This window comes from Helianthus annuus, chromosome 15 (genome assembly GCF_002127325.2).
Source record: "Helianthus annuus cultivar XRQ/B chromosome 15, HanXRQr2.0-SUNRISE, whole genome shotgun sequence".
Classification (NCBI taxonomy): domain Eukaryota; kingdom Viridiplantae; phylum Streptophyta; class Magnoliopsida; order Asterales; family Asteraceae; genus Helianthus; species Helianthus annuus.
This window is the reverse complement of record NC_035447.2, coordinates 97,653,141-97,668,686: the sequence shown is the minus strand read 5'-3', so window position 1 is coordinate 97,668,686 and position 15,546 is coordinate 97,653,141. Positions and strand designations below refer to the sequence as shown.

Below are 15,546 nucleotides of genomic sequence, written 5' to 3'. Positions count from 1 at the left end.
TACATAGCAAAACGATGTAATGAAAAACATGTACTATAAATGTACTAATGAACATAGCAAGTATATGATGTGAAAACATGAAAGCATGAAAGTAACAAGTAGGCACATGTGTTTCACCCCAAAACAGTTTGGAAAAAGTAAAAGAGGGGTCTATGTACTCACCTGAGATTGCTTTGAAGTTCTTGTGTAATAATCACACAATGCTAGAGATCACGGAATATCAAACGGCACCTAATAGGTAGCTATGTTAATATACCGGACCTAAATCGGAAGATCGGATAGTACGCGGGTTTGTAAACCAAACGAGCATGGAGACTCGTGAAATATGGTTTAACAAAGCCTAGATACTAAAATGAAACCTAACCTAAGTGGTTGCGACCCATTACGACCCGTTTAGGTAGCTTATGCTACCTTAACGCGTCGTTCGCGTATAACGCGTCTGGAACGCCTAACATCGTGACCACAACGTATAACCTCGGAAGGTTACAGCTATGGTCACCTAATGTGTTTGGTCGGATCCTAGTGATCGACCAAATGGGCCGGGTTCGAAAGTATAAGCGATGGTTTAGATCGCTTACCTTACGACCCTAAATAAGCACTAAACTAAAAGTGACGAGCTAAGCATGCTAGAACATGCTTAACTAAGTTTAGAAAACAGGTTTGGCATCAAAACAAACGGCTTTGATGCTCACGAGTAGTTTGGTTACAAAATACGCAAGAATGCGCATTTTGGCCGAAACTACGACTCATCACTGAGCCTAGATAACGTGGTAATCAGTAGGTATAGTCGCCATGGACTATAACCATCGTGATCACGCTCACGTTATGAAGTTCTAATGAACTTCGTGTTGACCATAGGCTGGTCACGCAGAAAGTCAAACAAAACGTTGACTTTCGGACTCAAAAAGCGAATAAAAGAACGAAAGAACACTTACGAAGGGTCCCCGAAAGCTAATCTCGATCCAGGAGCTCAGGTATGAAACAAAGGCCTCAACTTAGAGCTTTAGATCAGATTTTGTGGGTTTTTAACCAAAAGGGGGGGGTATTTATAGGAAAAGCAAGACCGTTAGGATCGTTTCTTGAATATCGTGCCACGATCCAAGCCGTACACTTGTCGCAAAGTTGTGGTGCCTTATTTTGCCCCCACCATAGGGATTTGACACGTGTCGTTGCCCTTTGGGTGATCGAAAGGCCAATGCAAGTGGATCAAACATTGAATCTGGTCTGCATGTCTGATGCGACCCGTGTCAGGATTCACACAAGGCTCAGGCGGGCCGCCTGGCCTTGTCTGATCCGCACAAACTTTCAGCAATTACAGTTTTAGTCCCCGTTGCGTATTTAAGCCATTTCCGACACTTCTAAGGCCCGTAAAGCCAACTTTAAGGCCCTAAAATGATGCCTAAACATTGTGGACATGAAACATGCTCGAAAATATGTCGGGTGTTGGTTCGTTTGGCCGTACGAATGCGATGTTCGGTTAATTACGACGGAATGCGCATAAGCGCGAAAAACGATCCAAATGACGCGACGAATGGATTTTTCTCATGCCAAACACTAAGGCATAATATAAGGATGCTTACATCAATTTTTGGATGTCCATATGTATTCAGAACGTAAGTTATGCGCGAAAGTGCAAACTTGTGCACTTTTTGACACTTTTAGCCCCTGAATGATCCAAAAGTTTGTTTTAGGATACCAAACCCCTCAAAGCCTATTTCTAAGCTATGTAAAGGATATTTATGGTTTTTTTAACTTATTCCGGAATGCTCGTTATAGTTCAGATTGGCATACTTTCGCAGTTTGTCAAGTTTAGTCCCTGTAAGCGAATTAACTTGTTTTTGCCATACCAAAGCCTTCAAAATTTATTTCAAAGTTATGTAAAGGTTATTTAAGGTATGTTAAGTATATGATGGTGTTCCGGAGTATTTGTCGCATTTAAACTGAGTACGTTTACGCACCAGCTTGCGTATAATTCTTTAGAAAGCGATATAAAGTTTGAAATTGAACAAGAATTGTTATGTGCAAAAGATACACATATTTATACAAGGTCCCAAGTATGAAATACAATATTTCATCAGCTTGGTATTTGTTTGATGGTCGCGGTGACACAGGTGTCACACTTTGGACTATCTTTACAAAGGCCCAATTATACGAAAGCCCACAAAATGGAGTTACCTTGTCCATTAAGGCTTCTCTCCTTTTGTAACGGGCGGGAAAACAGCTTTCAAAGATAACAGGCTTCATTTAATGCTCGATAAGAATGGGATCTCGTCTGAAGCAATGTACTTCTCCGGCTGGAGCATTGATTAAGGTGAACATCTCACCGTTGGGGTTCAGACACGTGTCTACACCCCCCGAGAGCCCCCAAAAACCGTTAGATCACATGTGGGAGATATCTAGTGGGATAAGGACCGTCTGTTATATAAGAGCAAGCATAAAGGAGCAAAGGCATGTATCATCTCCGGAACTATCTCATTTACTACACTCTCATTTACTCACCTCTCATTAAATCCGACCAACATTCTCTTACATTTAATACACACACAAGTATTAATTAGATTCACACCAAAGAGGAAACCTTCTGGTGATTTTACTTATCGGGAGAAGCTCCTTTCATTTTCCGGCAAGTTTACTTATTCTCACGCCGGAGCTTGCTCATGGATCCCCCTCCCGGGGTCCCCCGTGACGAGGCTAACGGTTTGTTCTTTTGTAGCAACGAAGATAAAAGCTCTTGACGTCAACGAAGATCCATCTATCGTCATCCGGGAGTTGGGTATTCGACATTGGCGCCATCCGTGGGACATCAGCTTGCCCGGTGTTCCCACATCAAAAACCGACGTTTAAAGAGCAGCTTATCTCACCAACGACGACATGGCAACCCCACCCAACTCGCGTGTTACCCAAACGGCACAAAATGATCTGGATAAGGTTACGGTAGAGGACATTACGCATGAGGAAGGTAACGAGAACCAGGTGGAAAATCCAGAAAGAACAGAGCATATCACTCCAGATTTTGTGGCCATGCATAGGGAGAAGTTAACAAAGTGCCTTGAAGATTTAAAGAGACAGGAAAAACTCGACAGCCTCAGGGCTAGACTTTCTTTTGACACACCTTCCAGCCGAGAAGGAACAGATCTTCAAAATAAAAACAACAACGGTGACCAGCTGGAAACATTTATGACTGCCCTAAGGCAAATGTCCTCAGAAGAAAGGGAGGATCTTATCACAGGACATAAGTCAAAGGAGAAAGGGAAGGAAAAGGACAACCTTGCTGATGATGGCTTAGATCAGCCCTATCTACCACGAGACTTAGCCGAAGTCTCGAAGTTCACACGAAGAATTGCAGAAGCACCTATGCCCCCGAAGACAAAGTTACCCCCAGGCTTTGACCGTTATGATGGAACAAGAGACCCCGAGGATCATCTGCATGCCTTCCGGGGAGCAGGACAACTGGGGCGATGGCCCATGCCAGTATGGTGTCACATGTTTGTACAAACTCTGACGGAGGGAGCCCGACTTTGGTTTGACAGCCTCCCTCCAGGGGGAATAGGTAGCTACAAAGAGTTTAGTGAGAAGTTCCTTAGGAACTTTGGTCAACAGAGGAAAGTGGTCAAAAACCCAAATGAGATCCTCCATATAAGGTAGAGGGACAATGAGCGGATATACCAGTATATGGAGAGGTTCGTCAAGGAAAGCATGAACATCAAAGACGTCCCGGAGGTCATGAAGATCAGTAGTTTCATAAACGGGTTGAAGCATGCACAGTTGTGAGAAAAATTGGGGGAGGAGTTTCCCCACTCATTTGACAACCTCATGGACAGGGTCAGGGCCTTTGTCAGAGGGAAAGACACGGTCAGCAAAGCCAAGGAGACGGATGTCACACCTCGGAGGGTCACCCCAACCACAAAGCCCCCTGACAAAGGTACACCTTACTCCCGAAAACCTGCTTTTGATAGAATGATGCACGACAGAGTGAGACCCTCATACAGACCCCGAGGGAGGGGCTCCTCTTTGTATTCCGATAATTTCATCCCCCTCATCAAGACACCGAGTGAGATACTGGCCACGGAAAGGGTAAAGAACTCCTTCCCAAGGCCGCCACCCATAAAACTCGGGCCGAAGGCACAACCAAATGAGTACTGTGATTTTCACAAGGGCTTTGGCCATAAAACCGATGACTGCATGTACCTGAAAAGGGAAATAGAGACCGCGGTAAAAACAGGAAGGCTGGCCCACTTGGTCAAGGAAATCAAGGAGGGGGGAGGGGAGCGCAAGGGAAGAGATGCAAGGGAGCCGGGGAGGGCAGATGTTGATATGATCAGAAGGAGGAACGAGTTAGATACCACTCGGAGTGTAAAAGCCAGGATCCTAGGCTCCCCAGACTGCATGAAAGCTCCCATCCTTATGCCATACCTAGAAGAAAGTGAAGTGCAACGACTTCCCCTAAACATCTCGGCCATAATAGCTGGCCATAAGGTGTCTCGAATACATGTGGACGGAGGGTCCGGTGTCGAGGTAATATACGAGCATTGTTTCCTTAGATTCGACAGAGATGTAAGAGATCGGTTGGAAGAAGATTCCATCCCCTTAGTGGGATTCAACAACAGTATATCACACCCCTTGGGAAAAATCAGGCTCCCATTCACGGTTGGGGTAGGGGATAGGGTCCAGACGATAAATCTGACTTTCACAGTGGTCCGGGCACCCTCAAAGTACAACGCGATCTTAGGAAGACCCGGAATTTGGGACTTGCAGGCACAGGCATCCACCCCCCACGGAGCTTTAGTATTTCAGACACCGAAGGGTCTAGCATGGGTTAAGTCTGCTTATGAAGTAATCTCTTCCGTGTCCAAAGAGGAAGCACCCGAGAAACCCCAGAAAAAGGGAGTAGAAGAGTGGGCCCTTTGTGACAGATTCCCAGAACAAACGGTCAAAGTGGGAAGCCACTTAAGTGACAAATGCAAGAGTGCCCTGAAGGAGTTGCTTCTCCACAACATGGATGTGTTTGCGTTTCAACATGGGGACATGACAGGAGTCCCCAGAAGCTTAACCGAGCACCGGCTAAACACTTACACGTGGGCGAAACCGGTGAAACAGAAAAAGCGAAGCATGGGACCTAACAAGAGACGGGCTGCTTGTGAAGAAACCAGAAAACTGCTCAGAGCAGGGATAGTCAGAGAGGTGAAGTATCCATCCTGGATCGCCAATCCGGTTATGGTTCAAAAGAAAGACGGGGGGTGGAGGATGTGCATCGATTTTCAAGATCTGAACAAGGCATGTCCTAAGGACTGTTATCCCCTCCCGAAGATAGACGTTCAGGTAGACTCTTTGTCTCAGTACCCCCTGAAGTGCTTCCTGGATGCCTACAAGGGGTACCACCAAATCCAGATGTCAATAGAAGACGAGGAAAAAACCGCCTTCATCATAGACGAAGGGACATTCTGCTATACCAAGATGCCCTTCGGTCTTAAAAATGCTGGGGCCACATATCAGAGGTTCATGAACACTTTTTCAGGGAACAACGGGGAAGGAACCTAGAAGTGTACGTCGACGACATTGCTATCAAAAGCTTGACGGAGATGGCCATGATAGATGATATAGCCGAGACTCTCAACACTATGCAAGATGTGAACATGAAGCTAAACCCTGGGAAGTGCTGTTTTGGAGTAGAGGAGGGGAGTTTCCTGGGAGTAGTGGTCACCAAAGGAGGAATCAAAGCAAACCCGGAAAAAACCCAGGCTGTGGCCGAAATGCGATCTCCCAGGTTCCTGAAGGACATTCAGCAGCTAAACGGGAGGCTAATAGCGTTAAACCGTTTCTTGTCAAAGGTAGCCGATAAGACCCTTCCCTTCATGAAAGTGTTGAAAGACTGCCTCCAGACAAACAAGTTTAAATGGACCACAGAGGCTGAGGCTGCCTTCCAAGAAATGAAAGCTTACATCTGCAAGCTCCCAACGTTGGCCACCCCAGTACCTGGGGAACCGTTGCTCCTGTATCTGTCCGCCTCGAAAACGACCATAAGTGCGGTCATGATGGTAGAACGGGAAGGGAAACAGATCTTCATATATTTTATCAGCAGAACGCTTAAAGGTCCCGAAGAACGCTACATGCCTCTGGAGAAACTGGCATTAGCTCTTGTCTTCGCGTCCCGAAGACTAAGGAGGTACTTCCAAGGGCACAAGATTACCCTGATGACCGATCAACCCCTTCAAAAGGTACTCAGGAGGCCGGAGCTGTCGGGACGGTTGGCTAAATGGGCTGTGGAGCTGGGGGAACACTCTCTGGAGTTTAAGCCCAGGACGGCCATGAAGGGGCAGATACTGGCCAATTTCTTAGCGGAGGTCCCTGAGGACGAAGAGAAGGAACTGTTAAAGTGGGAAGCCTTAGAAAAAGAAGAAAGAGAGAAGGAAGACGAGGCGGTGTGGAAGTTACTCACCGACGGGGCATCTAGTGAAGAAGGGAGTGGAGCAGGAATCACACTGATGAGCCCCGAGGGGATTGAGCTGACATATGCCATAAGGTTGGACTTCGAGAACACCAACAATACTGCAGAGTATGAGGCCCTCCTAGCAGGAATGAGGCTGGCACAAAAAATGAAAGCAAGACACGTGGAGGCTAGCACTGATTCACAACTGGTAGTGAAGCAGTACCAAGGAGAATATGAAGCCAAAGACAGCATCATGGCTCAATACGTGGCAAAAGTAAAAGAAATGGCCAAGGCATTTAGAACTTTCAAACTGGAGTACATCCCCCGAGGAAGAAACAGAAAATCTGATGCCCTCAGTAAGCTGGCCTCGGTGGCATTCGACCACCTCGCGAAGGAAGTCAAGGTGGAGGTCCTGACATCTCCTTCCCTTAACACAAAGGAGGTAGCTGCAGTTGAGGGTACTCAGGAAACGTGGATGACACCGATTATTAAGTTCCTCAGGGATGGAATTTTACCCGAGGGGGAATGGGCAGCCAGAAAGATAAGGGTCAAAGCCCTGCAATATGAACTGATCGATGGGGAGTTATACGGAAGGTCATATCTGGGTCCATCCCTGAAGTGTGTCGACATGGAAGAAGCTGAATATGTGGTTAGGGAAATGCACGAGGGGATTTGCGAAATGCATTCGGGACCAAGGACGATAGTGACGAAGGCAATGAATGCAGGGTTTTACTGGCCACGAATGTACGAAACAGCATCTGAGGAAATCAAGAAATGTGATAACTGCCAAGTGCATGCACCAATGACCCACCGACACAAACACCCCATGATACCGGTATCAACATCCTGGCCATTCCAAAAATGGGCTATCGACATAATTGGGCCTTTCCCGGAGGGCCCGGGAGGGGTCAAATATGTGGTGGTGGCTGTTGATTATTTCACCAAATGGATCGAAGCGAAGACCCTGGCAAAAATTACTGGGGAACAGATGAGGAGGTTCGTGCTGGATAACATCATCTGCAGGTATGGGGTCCCGAAGGAGCTGGTGAGTGATAACGGGGTCCAGTTTGCCGGAAGGCCTTTCAAACCATGGTGCGAGCAGATGCAGATTCAACAAGTGTTTACATCCGTCACCCATGCCCAGAGCAATGGGTTGGTGGAAAGAGCTAACCAAAATGTCATCAAGGGAATAAAAGAAAGGGTCGGAAGAAAACAAAAGGGCTGGCTGGAAGAACTTCCATTCGTGTTATGGACATACAGGACTACTCCTAAAAGTTGCAATGGGGAAACTCCGTTTAGCCTTACCTACGGGACAGAAGCCGTCATCCCCGCCCAGATAGGATCCCCGACTGCCCGAATGAAGCTTCGGGAGGAAGAAAACGAACAGGACCTCAGGATGAACTTGAACCTGTTGGAAGAAAGAAGGGAGATAGCAGCAGTCAGGGAGGCCAAATACAAGAGGCTACTGGAGAGTTATTACAACACCAGGATGAAGAGGCTCAACCTCGTCCCGGGGGATCTAGTCCTTAGAGCCAATGAAGCCAGCCTGCAAGAAAGCACTGGGAAGCTAGGCCCCAACTGGGAGGGACCCTACCGAGTCACATGGGCAAACGACAAAGGAACTTGCAAGTTGGAAACACTTGAAGGCAAGGAGATCCCCAGGACCTAGAATCTCATGCAGCTGAGGAAATATTATGTGTAAGGGGTCCACCCCCAAGAAAAACAGCCAAGAGCCAATTCTGTGACAATTAGCTATTAGTCTGGGGCTCCCCCAAAGACAGACCTTTTGTAACAATCTATGATGGGAAGTGTAAACACCCTAAGGATCAAATGAAGAACGGACAGAACATGTCCCCTTTTGAAAAAACAATGGACATTACACCTAGGCAGACGTGCCCAGGAACACCATTAAACCTAATTAAACAGGCAAGCACACGTGTACAAGGCATCCCAAACATGCCAAAAGCCCGGCCGTGGGGCTAATAAGGGTCTAGCTAACCCAAAGAAAACGGACAGAACAGGTCAAAAACATAATGCCACATTATAAACTTGTCCATCGATTGGCCTCGAACAGACAATCATAGTTTAACAAACAAAAAATACAACACACTCTTATAAACAAAACCACGAAAGGAAGTCTGCTTTATTCATATAAAGTACGTATACAAAGAAAGGCCTCAGTAGCTTTGGCAAGAGTAAATAACATACGAAATTACAAATACAACAAAACGAAATAAAGATACGACTCCCCGCCAAACGGTCTAAAAGTCTCCAGGGAAGCACCAAACTGACCCTCGGTAAAAACCCCTGCAAAACAAACAGCCACAACAAGAAACAGGCAAAAAACAAAAAAGCAGCACACGGTCACAAGCCATACGATTAGAAGTTAAGGAGGTCCCCAACACGAAGGACCCCCCCCCCTAAGCAGTCAAACAAAGTTCAAAAGTATCCTAGGGCAGGTAAAAGTTATCCATATTACAACCATATCGAAATGTGTTAATTGTTTGAAATTCACTGGGGATCACCCCCGGATAGAGATGGCGGAGACGAAGGGCCGGCAGAGGAGAACAGGGCTTTTAATTCATCAATAGATATCAGGGGATGCTCCAGGATTTTCCTGAGGATGGCCGGGGTTTTACGTCCAAACTCTTCATTCATCTTGGACAACCTCTTATTTGCCTTAGAATTGTAAAGAGGAGTCTCCTTTCTGCCCAGGCCCTGAGCGGAATAGGCATAGCCATCCTTTAATCCTGACTGGTAGCCAACATCCCTGTATGCCCTGTACACCTCCTCCAGGCCACTCTTGAAATCCTCCGACTAAGCAACAGCAGCAAGAAAGGCCCCAAAGCCTTCAGTAATCAGCCAGTGCTTCTCCCTTGCCAATCGTTGGTTGTCGTCAGAAGTTATCCCATAGTCTGCATACATGGTATTGAGCGCTCCTGGGAAACGGAGCCAACTTCCTTTAAATGCTTCAGCTCAGCAGCCAACTCTTCCTTCTCTTCAACCAGCGCCGCCATCTCCTGCTCCCGAGCCCGTTCTTTCCTCTCCAGCATAGCTCCAGCTCCCTGGACAAAAGATCAGTAGATATATAAAAAGGGGGGGAGAAGACTGTGTACCTTCTCCTCCTGCAGCTTCCTCTCAGCATCAACCACTTGGCACCTAAGCCCAGCAGCCGCAGACTGGGAAGCCTTAAGCTCGACCTTAAGCCCTTCATTTGCCCTCCTCAGATCGTCGATCCTCTGCAACATCCCAGCGCCCCTAAAAAAGCTTTCACACAGGGACATGCTATACTGATCCTCGAAGAGGTCGTCCCTCAGAGCAGAGTTCACGAATTTATGTGAGGGAGGAACAGCATGGTTCAAGAAATCCCTAGCAGCTTCAGGAGTCCCTATCACTAAGGAGCTAGTCACCTTCCATTTAGGGACATAAGTGAGGGGGATAGCATCAGCAAACAGAGGAGCGAGAGGAGATCGATGAGTAGGACCCTCAAGGAGAGTAGGTTTACTAGTCCCAGTAGCATGAGAAGGCGAGAGCTCAAAAGCTGAGGAAAAACGGGCTACCCCCACCTCAGAAGTCTTGTCCCGTACACGGGGAGAAGAGGGGCCAGTAGGAATCTCTATGGGGTCCCGAGAACTCCCCTTTAAAATAAGAAAAAGGATATCAGAAGCAAGACAAGAATGGGAAAAAATGGAACGAGAGAAAGACAAGACTCACCAGCAAAGGAACACTCATTAGGCTCGAAGACTTCACATGTTTGGACAGAGAACCTTTGATCCCAGCAGGGGGAAGATTGGAGATAGCTTTTGACGAGGGAGGAGGTTTTTGACCACTGACACTCCGGAGTCTTTGACGGATACTACGGGTAGCAGGGGCTGGCTGAGGACTGGCAGATCTTCTCTTACGAACTAACTGAATTTCCACATCTTCATCATCACTTTGGCCAGAAGGATGAACAGGAGGAAATTCAGGGGAACTTTCCTCCTCATCAGAGGGATTCTCCTCATCATCACCCACGGTAGTGGAGCCCCCGGCCTGTGTGGATCCCCCAGTAACCTGCACCTCCGCATTCAATCTGGGATCGATCTCGTTGTCAACTACAAACTTAACATCTTTGGAATCGCCCTGAAGTAGCCTCCATAAAGTTATCTCTACACAAAAAAGAGACACTAAAGATGACTGCACAATCTTTAAAACACAGAAAAGGGGTAGCTATAAATAACAGATCAAGAGCAAAGAAATACCCTTTTGCCGAAAAAAGCCATAGGACGAACCGGATAGGAAGGGCTCAACCCTCCCATGGCAAGCATCCCCTCGGAAAAAGTGAACGCCCTCGTCGGATTCTCGCACATCCGTTTCCACTGAACGGTTTCGGCTGCAGACAGGGTAGGGACAACATCTTCAATCGCAGCATCAAGATCTTTCGGCGGTGAGGACTCCGGCAACATAGTAGCAGAGACAAAGATGAATCTGCTTTTCCAATCCTTTGGATAAGTGCAGGTGGGCATGAAACTATAACAGGGCTTCGAAACGTTGTTCTGTCGTTTTGCAAAGGTAAACCAATCTCCATCCGAAACTAGCCTATAAAACATGCAGAACAGAGGAATAGAAGGCTCCCCTTAAATGGCTGCACAGGATAGCTCAAAATGGACCACCCTCATAAACCCTAAAGGGTGAATCTGAGAAAAGTGGACACCAAAGTGACGGAGTAAAGCGACTTTGAAAGGAGAAAGAGGGTACCGAATCCCACAGGAGGAGAAAGCCAGTGTGTAAATGGGGATTCTGTCTGGTGTGCATTCCGCCGGTTCATTAGGGCCCGGCAAGGAAGGGGAAAACTGTTCAGGGATCTTATATGCTTCAACGAAGGACTTCAAGTCCTTTGCCGTCAATACTGATCTTATCGATGAGCGACCACAACGACTCATGATCGAAGAAGGAACGATGATCAAGAAGAGTTGTTACGAAGAAGAAAAGAAATCGAAATGTTGGAATAAGAAATCTGAAAGGGGAATAGGGTATTTAAAGAGATATAACTGACATGCAGGTAACTGTCATGTCATTAGTCTCTTCAAAATTCAAAAAAGGGGCACGTGTTACTAGGGGGTTAATTTCCCTATAGATGTTCGGCGAAGTGATGATTAGTGGGGACGGTTAATTATGACTGACCTGGAAAGGACCCAAAGGAAAAAACTACTCTTTGAACGGTTGTGACTCAGCCCCAGATCATGAGCCTCGGGTCTCAGAACCAGGGACTAAAGATGACTTGACGACGGGCCAGTGGGAAAGCCCACTTTACCCGTTTTGGACTATCTTTACAAAGGCCCAATTATACGAAAGCCCACAAAATGGAGTTACCTTGTCCATTAAGGCTTCTCTCCTTTTGTAACGGGCGGGAAAACAGCTAGCAAAGATAACAGGCTTCATTTAATGCTCGATAAGAATGGGATCTCGTCTGAAGCAATGTACTTCTCTGGCTGGAGCATTAATTAAGGTGAACATCTCACCGTTGGGGGTCAGACACGTGTCTGCACCCCCCGAGAGCCCCCAAAAACCGTTAGATCATATGTGGGAGATATCTAGTGGGATAAGGACCTGCTGTTATATAAGAGCAAGCATAAAGGAACAAAGGCAGGTATCATCTCCAGAGCTATCTCATTTACTACACTCTCATTTACTCACCTCTCATTAAATCCGACCAACATTCTCTTACATTTAATACACACACACACGTATTAATTAGATTCACACCAAAGAGGAAACCTTCCGGTGATTCTACTAATCGGGAGAAGCTCCTCTCATTTTCCGGCAAGTTTACTTATTCTCACGCCGGAGCTTGGTCACGGATCCCCCTCCCGGGGTGCCCCGTGACGAGGCTAACGGTTTGTTCTTTTGTAGCAACGAAGATAAAGGCTCTTGACGTCAACGAAGATCCATCTAACGTCATCCGGGAGTTGGGTATTCGACAATATATAGACGGAAAAGAGACATGATTGTACCGTCCAAGCAGATTCGCGGCGAATAATGCGCGACAGAGAGATATTGTTAGGGTTCAGATCCATCATGGTCGCTAGAACCTACCACTGAACCCCGCCGTAGGGCCACCGTGGCACCGCTGCAACCGCATCAGCTGAGCAATAAACACTTACGGCCAGCGAGAACCACGAAACCGGCTCTTTAGAGCCGAGGGTTAGAACCGTTTTGGTAAAAGGGTCGGTTAAACCTTTAGATCGTTAATAGGCTAAACCTTTAGATTTGTACAATCGAGATCACTACTATAATGCTTATAATTTTAGTGTTTGCTTTTAGCTTAATTGAACATAAGTTTATTTTTAATAAGCATATAATTACCTAGTGTTTAGATAAAAAAAACATGTTTTCTAACTGTCTTTTGGGGGATTTAATGTGATAAGTTTACAATATATTTATTTGTAATATGCATATATTTACTTAGTGTTTTGTTTGGATGAAGAGACATATATGGTTCTTTAATCGCATTGCATTGCTGCAGTTGATGCAATCTCATAACTGCATCACACATTATGCGTGTAAATTATAAATTATAAAACCAAGGTTCAATACTTGAATTGTTGATAAGGTTTTGTGCTCAATTGATTTTAAAGTGTAAATTCGTTTGAAATTTGAATGCCATGTTGTATAGAATGATAGTTTTGTAACTTTTGTTGCTTTACACAGTGACTCTAAAAAATGATAAGATTTTTTGCAAGAATAATTTTTTCACTTGACCCGTTTGATCAAGGTGGAAATTTCATCGTAAACAGGAGTGAAAAAGAGACAATCGACCCGAAAAACCCAAAAATAATTAGTATTTATGGTGATTATTGTTTTCCAAGCAGTTTTTTTGTTGGTTTATGATGATATAATTAGTATTTAAAGTAACCCGGCCCGAAAAACCCAAAAATAATAATTAGTAGTATAATTTCTATAAACAAAATTATTAGAATCAATATTAAAAAAAATATATAATAAGACAAAATAGATAGTAGTTAAAATTGTAAGTAAAAGAAAGAGAAGAAATAATAACATAAAAAGAATACAGAGATATGTATAAGAGCATTCACATCCTAACCATCAAATTATGTGAGGAGGGATTTTTATATTATAAAGGGTATAAAAAGTGGTTGTGAGTAGAGGAGAGAGAAAATGTTACTGTTCATCTGTATATTTGGAGGGACACTGTTCACCCGTTATAATTTTTTAATATATTTTGAAAGTGGTTGTGAGTGAAAGTGAGAGAAAAATGTAATGATAATATTATTTAATTGAAAGGAGAGGGAAAAAGTATTTGTTTTTAGTGGAAATATATTGATATAGGAGTTGTTTTTTAGTGAAATGTATGTATAATTTGATGGATTGAATGTGAATGCTCTAAGAAGTTGGATGTAGAAGGTTTTTTAAAATGGCTTTCTTAAAACATATATGCATCCAGGCTAAATATTATAGGGTCTACATATTTACACACCTTATTGTCTATTTGGACACCCTTCAAGACGCCTCGTATAGACCTATACGAGGCGTATAGCCTTTTTCAATTTCCAAGAGAATCTCTGATTATGTCATATTTTGTCTTATTTGCCTCGTATACGCCTCGTATAGGCCTATACTGGGCGTCTAGGGGAAAAAAGACCATTTAGCCCCTGATTTAGGCCTATACTGGGGGTAAATTGTTCTTTTTTGCCTCTCTTATATGCCTAGTATAGGCCTATACTAGGCGTATATAAGGGGTTTTTTTTTTAACAAACATTTTAACAATATTAATCGTTTTAGCAAAACTTTTATACAAAAACAAGTTTTTTTATTTTAAATAATTAATATTAGGACCCCTCGTTGGTTTTTTTTTAGTTGAAAAATGGATGTTTTGGTAGGGTAATTTGATTGTTTTTGGAGGGTGATGTTTTTTGAGTAAAAAAATGGGTGTTTTGGTGGGGTAATTTGAGTTGTTTTTTTAAAAAAAGTTTTATTGTTTTTGTATAAAAGTTTGCTAAAAAGATTAATATTGTATAAAATGTTTGTTAAAAAAAAAAAAAACCTTCAAGACGCCCAGTATAGGGCTATACGAAGGGTCCAAAAGACCATTAAACCCCTGAATTGCCCCCAGTATAGGCCTAATTCAGGGCTATAATGGTCTTTTGGAACCACCGTATACGCCCAGCATAGCCCTATACTGGGCATCTATTATTATTTTTTTTTGTTTTCTTTTTTTAATATTTAAAAAGAAAAAACAAAAAAAAAAAAAAATAGACGCCTAGTATAGGGCTATACTGGGGCTATACGAAGGGTCCAAAAGATCATTAAACCCTTGAATTGCCCCCAGTATAGGCCTAATTCAGGGGTATAATGGTCTTTTGGTCCACATAGACGCCTAGTATAGCCCTATACTGGGCGTCTTGAAGGGTTTTTTTTGTTTTCTCTTTTTAAATATCAATAACACTAATATTAACTATAAAAAACTCATATTAATTATAATAACACTAATATTAATTATAAAAAAACTCATATTAATTAAAATAACACTCATATTAATTATTATAACACTAATATTAATTATAATAACACTAATATTAATTATAAAAAACTCATATTAATTATAATAACACTAATATTAATTATAAAAAAACTCATATTAATATCAATAACACTAATATTAATTATAAAAAAATCATATTAATTATAATAACACTAATATTAATTATACGATGCCTATACGAGACTTATACTATACTATACGATACGATACAACACGATAGGCTTATACAAGACCTATACGAGACTTATACTACACTATACTATACGATACGATGCGATACAACACGATACTATAGGATACGATACCACATCCATAGGCCCATACAATGCCTATACGAGATTTATACTACACTATACGATACGATACGATACGATACGATATGATACGATACAATACAATACGATACTAGACTATTGGATAAGATACAACACTCGTATAGGACTATAGGTGTGGTTTAGGTCCCGTTTAGGCCTATAGGCTTATACAAGACCTATAGGGGCCATATACTAGACTTATACTATACACTATACGATACGATACAACGCCCGTATACGTCGATAGGCCTATACAAGACCTA

The 15,546-nt window shown here is 43.7% G+C and overlaps 1 protein-coding gene across 1 annotated transcript; it reads left to right on the top strand.

The window, feature by feature from the left end:
• The first annotated feature begins 5,579 nt into the window (after nt 1-5,579).
• Nucleotides 5,580-8,096, top strand: LOC110913994. The gene has a single exon (XM_022158804.1). It carries the CDS (start codon nt 5,580-5,582, stop codon nt 8,094-8,096), a length of 2,517 nt encoding a protein of 838 aa, XP_022014496.1.
• The last annotated feature ends 7,450 nt before the right edge of the window (nt 8,097-15,546 follow it).